Raw genomic sequence first — 18,502 nt, forward strand, 5'->3', positions numbered from 1 at the left:
GACTAAATAATTAATAAACTTAAGTTAATTTCTTCCTTTAACAGGAAGTGGTGCCCTGAGGAATAATTTGAATATAATTAAAGTTAATTACGCTACAGTCACATTGCATGTAAACAAGTTCAACCAGCCGAATCCATCCTCATTTGTTTTGATTTGGAAGCGCACGTGAAGTGACGTTTGAAATTTACGTTTCTCACACAGCATTGTGGGAGTTAAAATACAATTAATTTCCTGAAAGAATGCATCCGATCCATACCGCACAAAACCCAGAAGTTAGTATTAATACTGAAACGTTCAGTATACTGAGGCATCCTTTCAGGAAATGAATTGTATTTTACCACCCACAATGTTGTGCGAAGTTAAACGTGAAACGTCACTTTACGTGCGCCTCCAAATCAATACAAACGAGCATGGATTAATTAAATAAATTTTTAATCTAGAGTTAGAGTCCCTACTGAAATCGCTACTTTTAATTACTAACAAAAACCTTATACAACCTTTTCACCTGAGACCTCTATTTAAATAATTAATTCCCTATTTATGTTTGCGTCTTTATTGGTTTATTTTACTTTATATACTGTATATTACTGCCTTTCATTTATACTTTCCTGTATGTACTGTATGTTATTTTATTATTTAATCTGTTCTTTACTTGACTTACATTGTGATATTGTTTTTTGTTTACCTGACTGTATATGTGCATTACTCTTCTTGAATAAAGCTAAACAAAAAAAAAAACGGTGGATGCAGCCGGTTCCGGGTAATGCAAATGATGCCACTTCCATACTGAATGAATCAGAAGTAGGAACAAATATCTGCCTACTGTGCACGCCCACTGAACAGTAGGTACTAAGAGTATACGACATGGATAGTAGGGACCGTCTACTGTCTACTGAAAGATTGTGTAGGCACTTGGCAATTCAGATGCACCCAGTTACTGTAGACAAGCCCTTGTATCCTTGCTGTATTCTGTTAGGACCTACTGGTCAGTAGGGGCACACAGTAGGCAGATATTTGTTTCTACTTCATTCAGTGTGGAAGTGGCATCATAAGCCCACCTCATGTTATTGACACTCCAACTCAGATGTAATATGCACGATGGCTCAGTAAATAATAAAAAACTTCACATTGCATGTAACGTGAAGTGACGTTTTACATTAAATTTTGCACGGCATTGTGGGTGTTAAAATATAACTCATGTCCAGAAAGGATGCATCCAGTGTAGACTGAGTGCAAGGACTCAGTCTACTGACAAATACACACTCCATACTGAACTGTGGTTTTTCAGAAAGGGCCAGAGACTAAATACAAGAGGCAATCAAACACAGGTGAGACTAATGACACAGGTGAAGACAATGAGGGCAATCAAGGTTGGAGGGAAACACACAGAGGCAGGAAGTAAGACAAGAAACACTGAGGACATGAACTGCAAAATAAATCAGGAAACACTAAAGACACACAGAGAACTCAATAGTTGACAATACACACTAGAACATAGAGAAACACAAGGATATAACATTACAAAATTAACTCTGAATTATTGGAAATGACTTGGACTGACTTCTGCAGAGAAAATCAACAATATATGCTATCATCTAATTACATCGCGTAGACAAAACCACTTGTTCACACAGACAAACAGGCATGAGCAATTAAAGTAATGAATCTCTCTAATGAGACTAACTATATAATCTTCTATAATGAATCTCTAATGATGTCAAACACTAAAGCAGAAAGCTTGTTCCCTTGGTGGATAAAGATAATTATGTTCTACATGTTTTTTGTTTTTATGCTTGTTAAAAGCAACAAAGGTCACCAAAAAAAGGTCCCTTTTGAATTATTTGTACCATCTGTACAATTAAAATATTTTAATGTGGAGAATATGATGTAACTTTGTGTAATTAATGTTAATTAGTCTCACTATAATTTCATCAAATAGATCAGTGGAGCCTGAAATGTCAGAATAAACTGGGCGAGGCGCAGTCTGATCTGCACATTCAGGTAAGACGATCAGATTTTTGCAAATACTTAAAAAGCCATACTCATATTTTCAATTTCTAAAGGCTTAATTTGAAAAAGAAGTACCGGTATTTAAAGGTTTTAAATCATTAATATGATTATACTTATACAATGTTCACTGTCTGTCTTAGTGTTTAGAGTAATTCACCTACAAATCTCTATTTCAGTGTAAACATTTTACCTTTGTGTGTTTATAGATTCATATTTGACATCAGCATACCTTCCGGTTCCTGTATCTGCTGATAGAGATGGAACTTTTGCCGTTTTATATTTCTTCTGAAAGCCTCAAAGGTCTGTGAGTGTTCCACTACTTTCACATCAGTATTGGTGAACTTTTGAATTTGAAATTTGAGGATGTACAAATTGAATCTTAGCTGTGAGAAAGTCACGACCTGAAGTGCATATCTTTCAAAACGATGACACTTTATTCTACTGGGCTACATGTGACTTTTTAATACCGTTGTTAATTACTTATATTTGAATGAATGAATGCACACAGAATGATTCACAGATATATTTTGGGATTGATATATATATGAAACTCTTCACAAATTATTTCTGTCAAAAGGCAGGGAGACATCTGATTAGCCAGAGATGATTCCCCATTGAGAAAAAGATCTATTTTGTTGAACAAGCCATGGTGGAGTAGTCTCTAAAATATAAACACAAATGAAGAAGAGTTCACAAACCAGATGCTCTTTGTAAATGCATGTTAAACTCTTTGTATATAAATCTCACAACATACAAATGTGTTTTTGATGGAAATTGCGAGCACATTTAAATGTATATATTTTTTAATATCCATTACAATAATTATTCGATGTGCATCAGAAATTAATTTTCAAATCTTAATGATCTATGTGAGGAGTTTTAAAAAAAACCAAATATACAGAAAGAAAGTTTTTTTTGAGAATTGAAAAATATATTTTTGAACAGTCATTTATATCTTAAAATAAGTTTGTGAATCCCTCTGTGTGCATTTATCCATGGTGCGACTGCTCCAGTTCTATAGCATTGCTGCTAAACTAACTTCCAGTTTTCTTCAAATGCAATGACAAACAAATGCTTCTTTTACAACAGTTAACTTTAAATATATATTTTTTATGTTTCTTATCAAAACAGTATAACTAGTTTTCCTGCCGTTCAGTTACATACTTTTTTTGTCTGTTTTATTATTAAATAAAACCTTCATTTATTTCAATCCTGAAATGTTTTTACACCAATGTAATTTGCACAACTGGGCATATGTTTAAATACTAAAGGCTTGAAATGCATTAATATGTTTTGCTTGTTGAATTTACAGGACAATTATTTTGAAGTGTATTTTTCCTACACACACATGTATTATTTTACTAGTAAACTCCTAAACCAGGTGAATCTGGGGAGTACGACCGGGCCAGATGATTAGTACAGCTGAGGGTGCTAATACAAAATGTGACAGAATTTATAACATTTTAGTTTCTTTTGTCACACTTGTACTTTTGCACTAATAGGTCAGCTGATGACGAGTTCATACCTATCAGCAGTTTTGAGAGTTAGAGAACTTCACGTGATCTAACTAGTAGTATGATTAGGTTTTAGGGTAGTTTCCTTACATTTCAACTAGGAGGATTTGTTCAACTTTGCACTGATTTAAAGCTGTTAAAAGACTTTAGACTTTTGTAGATCCATTCCCACAGTTCACAAATGTGTGCGCAGTTTGCAAATCAATGGGCACTGTTTATAATTTGCACCCACATGTTGGATTTGCAATTCAAAAACTGCACAAAGATTAGAAGTCGGGCACAACTTTGTAAACCATAAGAAAGGATTCGCAAACTATTTTTTTTTTTATATTGTTCTTGCCTGAGCTTTTGGGAGCTGAGAACCATGCAGGAGACATTTTTTTGTTAGCTAATGTGCAAAATTAATGATTTTACAATTTTAGATAAACTATTATACCGGTACATCACATTTATATATTTTTTTTCATGGGAATTGTTTATTTCTGTTTATTAACAGATGTTAAGAAACAATTTTACACTTATTATACTATACTGATTATACACTTTAAAACTGGCTCTGCATGCTTTGGTGTTGTGGTTGCCTGTTGACATCAGTCTGATTAGCTGTGCCTGTTTGTTTAGCTCAGAGGTGGAAGCTCAATATATTTTTATTCCGGCTGACACAAGTTGCATATTACTCTCGACCTGTTAACTGAGCCATCTGGGAGTTTTTTTTTTAAAGTTAAACGAGCCATTCAAATGTGTATTGATGTCGTTAATTCCCACTGCAGCAGCCTAATTATGGTGTGCCAAAAGGGACAAAATAGCAAGTGATAAACACTATTTAAAAAATGAAGGTGTAATCTTTGGACCTTGATCGCATCATGATAAATGTGTGATTAAGGTCTGCACTGTTGCACTGATCAAAAACAGTATTTTAAAATCTGTTTGAATAATTACATGATCCAGGGTGAAATTGAATATGCATCTGTTAGACCAGTGGTTCTCAAACTTTTTAGACTGCGTACCACCTCCGAAAATATTTGGCTCTGCAAGTACCACCATTATGGTAGATGTTGAAATACACTGTAGGCCCATTTTAACACACATTTCACACAAGAGACCAATTAATTCATAAAAATAATGTTATTTATATTGACTGCTGGCAGCCACGCTGTAGGCCTACTAAGGGCTAGCATTAGAACTGGCACTTAAACTCCACACAACTCGATAAGGTCCGCTGTCCGTACATCCGTCCACTAAATAACAGAATATTCTGTTAATGTAGACCTACAGCTGCTTGCTGTTGTTTCAGTACTGAACTATAACGGAATATTGAGTGGTACTCCTGTTGTTGTTTATGTCTGTGCGCGCGCAAGCATAAATTGAGCAGATTAAAGTTGTTTGTCGCATAAACTAGATTAATTTAGAGGGAAAACACATTTGATATTAATTAGGGCTGTCGAATTTAACGCGATAATAACGAGTTAATGCAAATTCCCCTTAACGCCACTAATTTATTTGACGCGCAATTAACGGGAAATCAGGACTTGATGCAGCAGTAACATAGTGGATGACAAGAAGAAATGAATAAAGAGGGTGTTTTAAATGGCAAGTTCAGCTTCAAAGCCGAGCCCACTATTGGCATGGAGGACTGTCCCCAGCAGTGGTGGTCCAAACATGAAGGGGCACACAGCGAGATGGCCTGCCTTGCACGCATGTACTTGGCAACACCTGCCACATCCGTACCGTGTGAAAGGTTATTTTCACTGTCTGGGCATGTTGTTCAGAAGAAGCGAGCTGCCCTGTCATCCCAAAATGTAAACAGGCTTGTCTGTTTGAGCAACTGGCTCAGTGCAAAGAAATAGAAGTAATGGGGACAACCCATGTTGTCAACACTCTATGTTCCTTTTGTCAGGAAAAAAAATAGAAGGAAGGGGACTGGGTTGCTCAACCTCGGCTGAATACAATAGAAGAGCAAAGAGGTAGAAGTATAGCGTAACTGTTTAATCCAAAGAAATTTAAGTATAAGCTATAGCCTAAATGCACTATATCATTTTTGTATTACACTCCCTACTGTAACATGCGCACTTTATTTGTTTGTTTTCATTTATTTTTGATCTCACTTAGGAGAAGGAGATGTTTTCTGAGCCTTTATTTCCCCCCCATGTGAGGTTAGACACAGTTACATTGTGTGAGATAATTTTCTTTAAGTGCGAAGGGTCCAGGGAATGATATTTGAGTAATGGAAAATTTGACTGACCAAAGTACTTGCTGTACAATGTGTGTCTGTTTGTGATGCATGAGGTCAATCGGTTTGTGTTGAGCTGCTTAAAAAACAGGATGTTTAGTTAACCTTGTGTTAAGTTGGACACTACATTGTGTTAGTATTACTAAGTAATGTCACATTCAGGTCAAAATGCCAGCATATTCTTTGAGCATGCAGTACCTTTAAGGTTAATGTGGACAGTATTTGTCATTGTTTTGGATTGTTGGCAATGAAAATAAACACATTTGTCCACTCCTATATTGATAATAGTATTAAAAACTTGAAAAATATCCCTTTAAGGTATGTTTAGAACGGATAAAAAAAATGTGCGATTAATTTGTGATTAATCACGTGTTAACTGTGGACAATCGTGTGATTAATCGCGATTAAATATTTTAATCGATTGACAGCCCTAATATTAATACAACCCAATAGATACAAGACAGATAAGATAAGAGTATGACAAAAAAAAATAAAAAAATTGGCGTTTTATGCTGAACAGGTTTTTTTATATTGTGGAGATTTCTTTGCGTACCACCACAGGGAGTCCACGTACCATAGTTTGAGAACCACTGTGTTAGACATGAACCTCTAAAACTCTCTGATGTCATGTGTGTGACTTAATACTCATCCCTCCTCGTGTCTTACTATCTCAGGTTCACACCTGCCCTTGTCAGCGACCAATCACAGATCCAGCTCTGTAAACAACACCTGGGAAACTGATGGCGTCACTTTCTTTATTATCCAGGGCCTCGCCAACCTCGGGGAGAAGAAGATTATCCTTTTTGTCATTCTGCTGCTGGGTTACATCATTATCCTTGCTGGAAACTGCATGATCATCTTTGTGGTACAAAATAAAGCAGTTCATTGTATCATGTCAAAGATCAAATATTAAGTATTGTAACCACAACTGGCTATTTTATCTCTTTTAGGCATTGACTGATCCGAAGCTCACCTCTCCCATGTATTTCTTCCTCTCCAACCTTTCCTTTGTGGATATCGTCTACACGACCACCACCATCCCCAACATGCTGTCCGGCTTCCTGACACACATGAAAACCATTTCGATCCCCGGCTGCTTCCTTCAGATGTATTTCTTTATTCACTTAGCCGTTACAGGACGCGCCATCCTGACCGTCATGGCGTACGACCGCTACGTGGCGATCTGCAACCCCCTGCGCTACACTGCTGTCATGACCCGACACGTCAGGCTGCTCCTCGTGGCAGGGGCCTGGGGTTTCGGCGCATTCTGCACCATTTTGCCGTGCTCCATGGCCTGGCATCGCTCTTACTGCGGCCTGAACGTGGTGAGACACAGCTGGTGTGACCCGTCCTCTGTAAGACTGCTGGCGTGTGGCGACACCTCTGTGGACAACATCGTGTCCATTTCCTTCGGCTTAGTGGCCCTACTGTCCACCGGAGTCCTCATCCTCACCTCCTACATCCTGATTGGTGTCAACATATCAAAGATGGGTGTCAATCAGAGGCTGAAGGCCTTCGCAACGTGTGCCGCACACCTGACCGTGGTTTCCATCTCCTATGGCTCGGCATCGTTTGTTTACATCTCGTACCGAGTGGGAAACTTTTCGCCCGAGGTAAGTGACTCATCATCTAGCTTTGATTTATACTTGTGCCTTTGTTTTTACGACTTCTCACAAGGACAATTCAGCACAAACTCTGTGGTCTGTCAGGTGGAATGCAATGATAGCCATGAATAATTTTTACTTCTACTAAAGCATTGTGGTTTTTGTTGTGGTGTTTTAGGTTCGTATCATTGTGTCTGTGCTGTACGCCGCTCTGACTCCTTTTCTGAACCCAATCATCTACAGTCTGAGGAACAGGGAGCTCAGAGAGTCCATCTGGAGGACTCTGAGCAGACTCAGATCTACAGCTGTGTTACCGAGGAAAGATGTCAACTCACAGTCCTGACCGGGAAGTAAAACCTGCAGCTTGGTTAACTGGACGACTACGAACTACGCGGGGAACTAAACTGAACTCCTAACTTTTCTTATGTCCATTCTTGATTAAAAAAAACAAACAAAGAATGATATTTCAAGTAGCAGCTTTGAATACTTAATTGCATATATCAGATGTATTTTAAGCTGTGTATACCCAACCCAACTTTATTAAAGTTGAATTCAAGGTTCAAATATGTGAAGGAGCTGCCTGAAGCATCACAAATTAACCAAGACAAAAAAGATAGATCAATAACATATCCATATAGCAAGAATCCACAAGGGATTGCTCAGAAAATATCTGATGATAATAATAATGTGTCCACATGTAACCAGATCATTTCAGTTCAGTATCCAATTTTAATGTATTTGTATTAAGTAAAAGCTTACAGTATATTATGAAAAAGAAGTCAGGTACATAATGTAAGAGCCTTTATTAGTCCAGAAGGATAGTTAATACTTACAACAAGTCATTGTATTAAATATAAAAACAAATATTGTTCTACAACCACAAATTGCAATGTATGAAAAAAATGACGATGACTTTTTGCGCCCGCTAAACCGGTGCAAATGATTTTTTTTTAAAACAAGGTCTAATTTACAAAACACACTCAAATGGTAAAATGCTCCCCTAAAATGGGAAAATGGTCTCTTTTTATAAAACTGCAGGTCTGCTGAAACTCTTGGCTCTTTTAAATCGAGACACACCTGTTTACAGCTGCCTTTCATTAAACAATTTTAATAAGATTTTAAAGTTTAACTCTGCACTGTAACTGTTAAATCTTTTTATATTTTTACTTTATTTCAATTAATTTCATTTGAATTCTTTTTATTTGAACATGTGTTCAGATTTAATAATTTCAGTGTATTCACTTTGTATTGCCTTGTTGTTGAAATGTGCTATATAAATAAACTTGCCTTGCCTTGAATAACATTTTGCATTATATTCTCTGTGAATTAGACCTTGAGACTGAGCAGATAGTAGTAGCAAATGAGATGCATCTTTAGAGCCATTAGCGCTATTACCACTATTGATCCTTAGAGAATCAGGCTATGAAGGTAGTTTCATTCGTATAATGTCATTATATGTAAATGTTTTTTCAACATTTATTTCATGAGCTTTAAAACTGCAGATTCAGTGATCTGGCACTTCTACCGACCAAAAATAATGAACTCAAAGTCAACTTAAAGCTTTGGTGACAAAACATGTATCATATTATTGAAACCTGCACAGAAATTAATGGCATTGACTAAATAAAACCTTTTTTTTAAAGATTTATTCATGATAACTTTGTACGTGCATGTTAGATTTAACGTCCGTGACTTTATTCTTACGAAACAAGCCGATGATCTTGTGTCTGAGCTCTTTGCACTGCAGCCCATAGATGAGCGGGTTGAGGGCGGGGGGGATTACGTGGAACAAGACCGATGACACTTTCCCGCTGTCTGCCCACTCAGGGCGGCGGTGCATGATCATGGGGGTGAAAGAGGCCACCAACATGATGATGTAAACAGCCAGGTGTGTGGTGCAGGTTCGCAGCGCCCGGCTGTTCAGCACCTTGTTCTTACTGCTCAAACACACCATGGCGATCCTCAGGTAAGTCAGCGCGATGCTGCCGATGGAGGAGCCCAGGATGACCACGGCGCTGCCCAGGCCGTAGATGTGATTGATTAGGAGATTCTGACAGGAGAGTTTGAACAAAGAGGCGTTATCACAAAACGGGTTTATTATGATCCTTCTGCAACGAGTCAGACGGATTGTAAGACCTATGAGGATGGCGACCAAAATGAACGCCACCAGCCAGGCCCCCGCTGACAGCTTCAACACCATCCTGTTGGTCATGATGGTGGCGTATCGCAGGGGGTTGCAGATGGCCACATAACGATCAAAAGCCATGATCACGAGCACCGCGTGAGACGTGCCGGCATGAAAGTGAGAAGAAAAAGCCTGAACCACACAGTCCATGTAGTAGATGTAGCGGTCTGTGATCGGAGAGAAAATATTACTGAGCAGGCGAGGAATAATGGTTGTTGCCCCAAACACATCATTAATACTCATGTTGCAGAAGAGCAGATACATGGGCTCCTGGAGGCTCCTCTCCATGGAGATCAGGACAACAAGGCCAATGTTCGACACCATGATGAAGATGTAGATGAGGAGGAGGAGAATAAATGCAGAAGCAGAGGACTTTGGGCTGACCTTTAACCCCTCGATGAAGATGATATCTGCATTGAAAGTTTTGTTTTCCATTTTTCCGAGGGAGGGACCCTGAAGGGGAACATAAACAGAGAATTCAACTCTGTGTTTAGTTCTCTAAATCAAAAACAGGAAAAGGGACCGGTGTGCGCACATCCAAGCAAACTGCAAACATGTGCAGGACAAAGACAAGCTGCTCATTGGGAGCTGAACAGTGTGCAGAACTTTCTCTTTCAATAAAATAGGCACAAACAGTTCTGTTAGATTTGTTAGTGTCTGAAAACATCACAGAAATAATCTCTACAGAGAAAGACCTTTATGTTTAAGAGTAATATACCACAAACTGCTGTTAACTGGACTTTACAAAGGGATCAGACTCCATTTATTAAAAAAAACAACACATTATATTCTGTAGAACATGGGAGATTCTTGTTTCCCTCCCTCAATCTATTCCTTTTGCTTTCATCTCTCATCTCCTCAGAGTTTAACAGTCACAAAACTGAGGAAAAACACAGCACTGCAATACAGTAGCTTTGATTCCCTGACTGTTGACATAAACTTGTTTGCAGCTCACCTTCAGATCCACAACAAGGTGAATTCTACACAATCAGGGAGTATTTTACAAGATTTTATGTCAGGCAGATGTAATATGATGCTTCAATGAAAAGGCACCACTGCTAAAGAAGAATATTCTGCATTAAGAACAAACCAGTCACACTTCATGTTTTTCACATTTGATTAATAAGTCATGATGCAGACACTCAGTACACTACACAATCCATCACTTAATACAATTTAGTTGTTTTCTATTTTCATTAATAATTCTTGTTTACATGAGTAAATGTTTGCCAAATTTATGAGAAATGCAACTGTATTTTACACACTGCTGTTTTATCTCTGCAGCAAACAGTCTAATTTTTCTAATTAGCTGTCAGATTATAGTTAAGTCTGTCAGTCACTGGAAGCATTTTTGTTGTTGTCTGTCTTACAAACATTTCAGAAACATTCAACACTCACTGTACAAAAGAAGACATCATGGTTGTGTGTTTGTGTCTGTTTTACCTCCGATGATTTGAACCTCCGATGATTTGAACCTCCTCTAGTCAGCTCAGACGCTGACTGACTGACACCTTTAATAAATTGTCTGATAGCAACTATTGCTCCAGGTGATGGTGTCCAGGAAACTGTTGCTGACAACTTGGCCAGAATATCATCAGGTGTGGTGTCAATATTTGTTTGTCTCTGCTCACTGTAGTTTTTTCTTTCTCCTGTTATTAATTCATTTATTTTTTGTTAGCTTCAAACTGATTTAACTGATTCCTGAAATAAATAAAAAAAACATTAAAGTAATTTAATCCAGCGTTCCTGTGCTGAATGTCAGTTTATCTGCCATTATCTGTCAAATATATTTCAATTATACATTATCTGAGTATTTCTACATCAAAATGACCATATTTTCTGATGTATTACTCATCCTGAACTCATGGGTGTTCGACCAATTACAAAGCTTTTTTCAAGATAACTATCCAATCAAATCCTCCCCAAATTCTTGAATCCAAAATACTGAAATACTGAATCCAAAATACTGAAATACTTCCGTATTATACTTCAGTATTATACTTCAATAATAATACGAAGTAAGTTAGGATGTGGCTACCTTGGAGTTAAAGCCCCTGGAAACCCAAATCCACAAAAAAAGCTTCTAACTATGTTATTTATGAGTGGAGTCTGTATTTTTTGTTTTATTTTGAAATTGTGCATTCCTGTTTTTTTTCCTGTCTGGAATGATCTGCTCCGCTCAGCGGGCTCATGGCTGTACTGCGCTCACGCTCCAGAAACAGACCCAGTCAGGCAGGGCTCGGCAGTCGGATAGAGCAAAACAAGCACCGACTGTAGAAATTGGCAGTTAGATGAAAACAAATAGTCTCTCTATTATTTGCATCACAGAATATTTACATGGTGAAAAGTTTTGAAGCATAATACACAACCAGGAGTTTTGTTACATTGCCTAGATTATTGGCATACATCTATTTTTTATTCCCATTCAATATTCTTTAACGAAGAAAGACACCATTGGTTAAAACCTAAATTTATTGTGGCTTTTTTGTAGCAAAAGGAAACTTAAAGGTATAATATGTAGAATTTGGTTGCTAATGTTTACATTCAAATATGTGGATGAATTAAAATTAGAATTGACCCATGTTATATATATTTTATTGTTGAGTACTTGCATTATGTCAAATATTTCCAACAGTAATCAAAGCTAGAAAAATCTGTAATTTTATAGTTGTAATGGGACGTGTCGGCAGCCACCGTGATGAGCCGCCAGACATGAAATATTGATCGTTGCCAAGGAAACAGCGGCTGTTATGTCAAAGACCGCTGCATAAGCTAGCGGGAGCTGCTACTGAAAGCTACCGTGCTGTTGCTGTATGTGCTGATTTTACATACTGTGCGTTTAACATTCCCAGCTAATTTAAGATTCAAGATTCAAGATTCAAGATTTTTATTTGTCACACGCTCATACAGATGTGCAGTGAAATGTAAGGACTGTTCCGCAAGGCCATGCAATAAACACTCAAATTAATAATACACATATATACAGTAAAATAGAATATAATGTAAAAAATAAAAAAAAGAATTATTTGAATGTACAAAATATAAAATGTAGAGTAATGTAAACAGTGTAAAGTGTCAGTGTGTAAAGTGTCCAGGGTGTCAAAGTGCAATGTGCAGATTGGAATGTGTGGTGTGTGTGTATCATGTAATCACCGGTCTGTTTTGTTTAGTTCTGTTTATGTTTTTAACTGAGGAGAGTGGAGTTAACAGTCTGGACAGCCTGAGGAAAGAAGCTCTTCCTGAGTCTTTCTGTGTTCGCCTTGATGTGTCGAAGGCGCCTGCCAGAGGGTAGCCATGTAAACAATCCGTTACCTGGGTGGTGGGGATCACTCATGATCCTGTTTGCCCTGGCTGTGCTCCTCCTTGTGAAGATGTCCTGGAGGGTGGGGAGTTTTGTACCCATGGTACGCTCTGCTGACTTCAGCACCCTCTGCAGGGCTCTTCGGTCACGTACAGTGCTGTTCCCGTACCACTGGGTGATGTTTCCAGTCAGCACACTCTCCACCGCTCCGGAATAAAAAGTCTTCAGGACCTTCACAGAGACTTTGAATTTCCTCAGCTGTCTGAGGTGATAGAGGCGCTGCCTCGCCCTCTTCACCTGACTGTCTATGTGAGTTGTCCATGGTAAATCCTCAGAGATGTGCACCCCCAGGTACTGCACACCCTGTCCACCAGCGTCCCATCAATTCTCAGTGGGGTGTAATCCCTCTGCTGTCCTCTCCTGAAGTCCACAATCAGCTCCTTGGTTTTGCTGACGTTCAGGAGCAGGTTGTTGTCCTGGCACCACTGTGACAGGTTTACAACCTCCCCTGTATACGCCTGCTCATCATTGTTGCTGATGCGACCAACAACCACCGTGCCATCTGCAAATTTCACGATGATGTTGGAGCTGCTTGTGGCCACACAGTCATGTGTGTCAAATCAAGCAAGAAGAAAATTAACATTGACATTTATGTCTTCCATTGTACGCCTCTCCCCCAACTCGTCTCCTCTAGTGCGCTCCTCTCCATAGCGTGCTCGTCTCCTCCCTCTACATTCCCTGGTTGCTACGCTGTGGGACCGCTTGGATCGGGAGACCTCACCACTGCTTGTACCCCATCTTTGATCCCTCTTACTGTGGGCATTTATGGCCATTGTCAGACCAGACACTGCACTACAACGGCCAGAGTGTCAGACAGGCACAATGTTGACAGGCCTGCTGTTAACTAATTTAAGTTAGCAGAATCACCTTAAAGTCTGCTCTCACCAGACGAGGGAGCCCATGGAGAGAGGGCTAGCATTGGAGTAATATGCTCATATTTACATGCCCCTTTCAGAACTGCAGCTGTTGCATTCTGAACCATCTGCAGACATTGAAAAGGCGAGCCAGACAAGAGGAAATTACAATAATCTAACCTAGATGACACAAAGGCATGTACAGTATAAAGAACTTAACGACAGGATCATTCTCACCTCTGCAATGTTTCCGGGACGAAAAAAGGTTTCTCGAGTAACCTCACCTGTAAACCAAGTGATATATAATACTTGTGGCATGAATCAATGCTGCTCAATTATCCTCAAACATCCATTATCTAAAGTTTATCGAGACATATCAGAAAAAAAAAAACTGTTTAAAGATCACTGGACAATTAACATCCTGTTCAGAAAAAAAATCTAATGCACCGAACATTTAACATATAATAAAGCATGCAATAATAATAAAGCATGCATTCAGGCATTCAGTGTCATGTTTTTGTTGTCAGAACAATCTAAAAAGGTCTCAGCCATTTGATCCCATCATGCACTTGTTTTGCACAGCATGATTACAGATCATTCTGTGCTATCTAATCATATAAAATGTGTGTTGAACATTCATCATTCTACAACTTTATGCACAAAATGAAGGGTTTTCAATACACAGAAAGAGGACATTTTTTAATTAACATGCCTGCACATTCAGGGGGTGTTTTGCAATTTGGCCTCTGTTCAATTCTTCCTGTTAAATAAAGTCATAATTTTTTGCCTGACTGCTTTGATTTGTAGTCCATAGATAACAGTGTTCATTGAAGGAGGAACCACATGGGGCAAGATGGATGCCAGCTTTCTCTCTTCTGATAAGTGAGGAAAACGATGGAGGATGATGATGATGTTTCCAGATAACAAAAGGATGATGTACACTGTCAGGTGTGTGGTGCAGGTCTGCAGAGCTTTGCTGTTCAGTGTCTTGTTCTTACTGCTCAAACACACCATGGCAATCCTCAGATAAGTGACTATTACACTGCCCAGGGAGCACCCCATTGTGACACTGGCGGTGCCCAGGCCGTAGATGTGGTTGATGAGAACATTTTCACAGGACAGCTTGAACAAGGAGGCGTTATCACAGAACGGGTTGTATATCGAATTCCTGCAGCGAGACAAGCAGGCGCTGAGGCCTATGACAGTTACAATTAAAAGAAAAGCTACGCTCCAGGCTGACACAGACAGCTTCACCACCATGCTGTTGGTCATGATGGTGGCGTACCGCAGGGGGCTGCAGATTGCTACGTAACGATCTAAGGTCATGATAGTGATTACTGTGTGAGAGACACCTGCATGAAAGTGAGCACAGAAGGCCTGAATGACGCATTCATTATAACTGATGTACCGCCTCGACACTGGAGTAAAGACATGAATCAGGATGGGAGGAATAATGGTTGTGGCCCCAAACACATCGTTAATACTCATGTTACAGAGGAGCAGATACATGGGCTCATGCAGGCTCCTCTCCATGAAGATCAGTGCGACCAGACAGATGTTGGTCACCATGATGAAGATGTAGATGAGGAGGAGGAGGATAAAGGCAGGAACAGAAGAGTCAGGGCTGATATTTAAGCCCTCCAGCTGTAGAATTTCCATATTAAGAGTGATGTTGTCCATGCTGCAGGGGGGAGGATCCTGGTGAGGATTATGGAAAGATAAATCAATCACAAAACTTGTGAATCAAAATAAGTTATATTCTTAAATGTAAAGTAGAAAAATTGTTCTGATGCTTTGGGAAAAGTACTGAATTGGGCCATATTAAAAACAGTTTAAATGAATATCGTTTCTGGTTGGAGTACTGTTAGGTGGGGGTTATTTCTGTATGAGATGGACAATTATGAAATCGTGAAACAGACTGTGGATCATCTTAGATTTATTCAGCCATGGTCAGACAACACAGAAACACAACACACATGGCTGACAAAGTGCAGACCATCGCTGACCCATGCTGACCAAGATCTCACAATCATTGACAATCATTGGCAAAGTGGCCATCATGGGCAAAATGGCAAAATGGCAAAATCTTCATCACACAGTGTGGCTTATATTCTGCTAGAAGGTACAGCCCACAAATTCCTTTCCATTTGGGTACATCACTATAAAACAATAAAGATGACATGACACTGATTTGTATACGTAACAGATGTAGACTCTCTGTCTAGCAAACAGTTGCTGACAACATATAGTTGGCTCCTATCCAAACATAGATCTGCTACTACTTAGGTGCTTCACCCATATAAGGTTACAGCTTCACAGACCCAAAAGTCGAATTACTGTGAGATGGTTGACACAATTTAAAGATATGTCCACAAAATGATCAAGATGAATGAATCCATGAAAATACGTACTAACAAGTACATATCATAAAGTGAACAAAAAAACTAAAACATTTCTTTCTTGTTAAAATATATATAGGCCAAAAGGTCTGTCTAATAAAATAAATGAAGATTGAACATGTTTAATTTTGCATTCCTCTCACCTGGGTTGATTTCTACCATGCAGCTTTTAAATGGTAATGGTCAATGGACTTGAGCTTATATAACGCTTTTATAATCTTCTGTCTACTCAAAGCACTTTTTACACCGCAGGTCAACATTACACATTCACCCCACATACACACTGATGGCAGAGGCTGCTATGTAAAGTGTCAGTCAATAAAATAATTTAAAGAATCAGTGCAGTTCATTTATGTTATGTTTAAATATTTCAAGATAGAATGTTTGAATATTTAATCAGGAAGATATTGATGATCAAAACATTACCCTGTCGAAATAAAATTGGTATTGGGAACAGTTCAATGACCTTTCTCTTTTTTCTGCAGTTCAAACATTACTTGTCCTGCACTTTCAGGATCATTATATCATATTTGTTATTCACAGATAATCTTTAAATCATTTCAAGATAACTATGGGGTTTCTCCTAAATGTGATAGTAAGAGTTAAAAACACAAGACGTACTTCTTAAAATACAGATAAAATAGCTTAAGTATCAGCATCTTCTAGAGGCGTTCTTAAAATCATCGTCCTAATCAGTTTTTTTTTAGCGATGGAAGCAGCTCTTTCCCTAATCAATAGGAGTGATTTATAATGGCTTTAAAGACAGTAAAGATAATGTGGAAATATTTTGCCTAACAGTCACAGCATTTTGATAACTCAATAACACAAACCTGTACATTCATGATTTTATATTTTTTGTCAATTTGTATTATTTTTGTATATCAATACACAACTTGTAATTTGTAAAAAAAAAGCTGCTATTCAAAAAGTCATTGAGACCCAATATGACGGTAGAATAAACTCATTTAAAGAGTCACTGTGGTTCATTCATATCATGATGAAATATTTAAAGATAGAATGTTTAAATATTTAATCAGGAAGATCGTGTAGATCGAAACATTGCCCTGTCTAAAACTCCCATTCGAAGCTGAACAGTGTGGAGACCTTTCTCTGCTTTCTGCAGTTTGTACATTACTTGTCCTGCACCTGTATTCAATTTCAATTCAATTCAATTCAATTCAATTTATTTTTGTATAGCGTCAACTCATAACAAGTGTTATCTCAAGACACTTTACAAAAAGCAGGTAAAATACCTTACTCTTTGTCTGTTAACATTACAAAAGAGCAGGTAAAAAGACCTTACTCATTGTTATGTTACAAAAAGCAGGTAAAAGACCTTACTTATACCTGTATGCATTTCGCCTGGATAAGGAAATAAAATAGAATGGAAATAAACAACAGATTGTTTAATTATGGATTCTTCTCCAATTTTTATGCCAATAACAGCTAATCAAAATAAACATTTCACAGTTGTGTTTTCTTTTTCAACACAACATAAATGATGCAGTACATTCAGTGTTCTCTGAACAGTGGAAACCAGCAGTGTTTACCTGGATGAGTATGTGTGTTAGGTTAACCTCCATTGACAGGATCCTCCTCCATACATGCCAGAGGTAGACTGGCAGACTTTTATATAATCAGAGTAAGCAGCTTCTGATTTACAAAACAGTGACGTCCATGACCAATTAGGTACTTTAAAGTTCTTATCTCAAATACTTCCTTGTTATATATTTATCTTAATATCTTTCTCATGTTAAATAGGTGAACACAGTGGTCATTTTTCTGACGACAGCCCCTGCATTTGCAGTATCCCTTAGTAATTTAAACTAGGTGCTGGGTCAACATTCCTGTGAAAAATCAAAAGGGAAGGATGTACAGTTTCTAAAACCCATTTTTTTATCGTTGCTTGTAAAAACAGACAAAAGATCGATAACTACCGAAAGCAAATCCTCAAAAACACGTCGCAATCCAAAGAGATTACACAAATATCCAGTTTAAACTGCTTCATAGCGATGGAAGGCCATGACACATTTTTAAAGCTGGGCACATGTCCCTTGACCTGTTTTTTGGTAATTATCGGCATTCACTTTTTTTTATGAACTTTTATGTGGGTCGGCTGTTGCTATAAAAGCTCAAATTACCATTAAATGTTTAATTTGAAAAATTATTATCAAAACTTCCGGAAAATTTGGTGTCAGTTAGCATCCAAAACCTGCTCTTGCATGGTAAGAGAGATCGCGGACAACTGAGCAAGAGAATAGCGCTTCCTGTACTTAAGAGAGCTTAATGAATAACAAGCAAAAATGACTGTCTCTTCCCTGAAAGCTGTAAAGGCCTTACAGATA

At 38.2% G+C, this 18,502-nt stretch overlaps 3 protein-coding genes across 3 annotated transcripts; 1 reads left to right on the top strand and 2 right to left on the bottom strand.

The window, feature by feature from the left end:
- The first annotated feature begins 5,089 nt into the window (after positions 1-5,089).
- Positions 5,090-7,736, top strand: or6at1 (odorant receptor, family 6, subfamily AT, member 1). The gene is made up of 4 exons (XM_029281165.2): positions 5,090-5,255; positions 6,429-6,619; positions 6,705-7,367; positions 7,537-7,736. The coding sequence occupies exons 1-4, from the start codon at positions 5,090-5,092 to the stop codon at positions 7,699-7,701; spliced, it is 1,185 nt and encodes a 394-aa protein (XP_029136998.2). The 3' UTR covers positions 7,702-7,736.
- Positions 7,737-7,758: 22 nt separating this feature from the next.
- On the bottom strand, positions 7,759-11,030 carry LOC110005443 (olfactory receptor 52N5-like). Its single transcript, XM_065963371.1, has 2 exons — positions 10,987-11,030; positions 7,759-9,996 (listed from the first exon to the last, which is right to left on the bottom strand). Exon 2 carries the CDS (start codon positions 9,976-9,978, stop codon positions 9,004-9,006), a length of 975 nt encoding a protein of 324 aa, XP_065819443.1. The 5' UTR covers positions 9,979-9,996; positions 10,987-11,030; the 3' UTR covers positions 7,759-9,003.
- Positions 11,031-14,508: 3,478 nt separating this feature from the next.
- LOC109998876 (olfactory receptor 52N5-like) lies at positions 14,509-15,438 on the bottom strand. Its single transcript, XM_020653797.2, has one exon. It carries the CDS (start codon positions 15,436-15,438, stop codon positions 14,509-14,511), a length of 930 nt encoding a protein of 309 aa, XP_020509453.2.
- Positions 15,439-18,502: the final 3,064 nt, after the last annotated feature.

This window comes from Labrus bergylta, chromosome 14 (genome assembly GCF_963930695.1).
Source record: "Labrus bergylta chromosome 14, fLabBer1.1, whole genome shotgun sequence".
Taxonomy (NCBI): domain Eukaryota; kingdom Metazoa; phylum Chordata; class Actinopteri; order Labriformes; family Labridae; genus Labrus; species Labrus bergylta.

Bases quoted from the DNA above. Each gene is read 5' to 3' on its own strand.
- LOC109998876 (XM_020653797.2), bottom strand. From the start codon at position 15,438: ATGGACAACATCACTCTTAATATGGAAATTCTACAGCTGGAGGGCTTA.
- or6at1 (XM_029281165.2), top strand. From the start codon at position 5,090: ATGAATAAAGAGGGTGTTTTAAATGGCAAGTTCAGCTTCAAAGCCGAG. The intron at 5,256-6,428 runs GTGAAAGGTTAT...TTACTATCTCAG, and splicing joins ACCTGCCACATCCGTACCGT to GTTCACACCTGCCCTTGTCA. The intron at 6,620-6,704 runs GTACAAAATAAA...TATCTCTTTTAG, and splicing joins ACTGCATGATCATCTTTGTG to GCATTGACTGATCCGAAGCT.
- LOC110005443 (XM_065963371.1), bottom strand. From the start codon at position 9,978: ATGGAAAACAAAACTTTCAATGCAGATATCATCTTCATCGAGGGGTTA.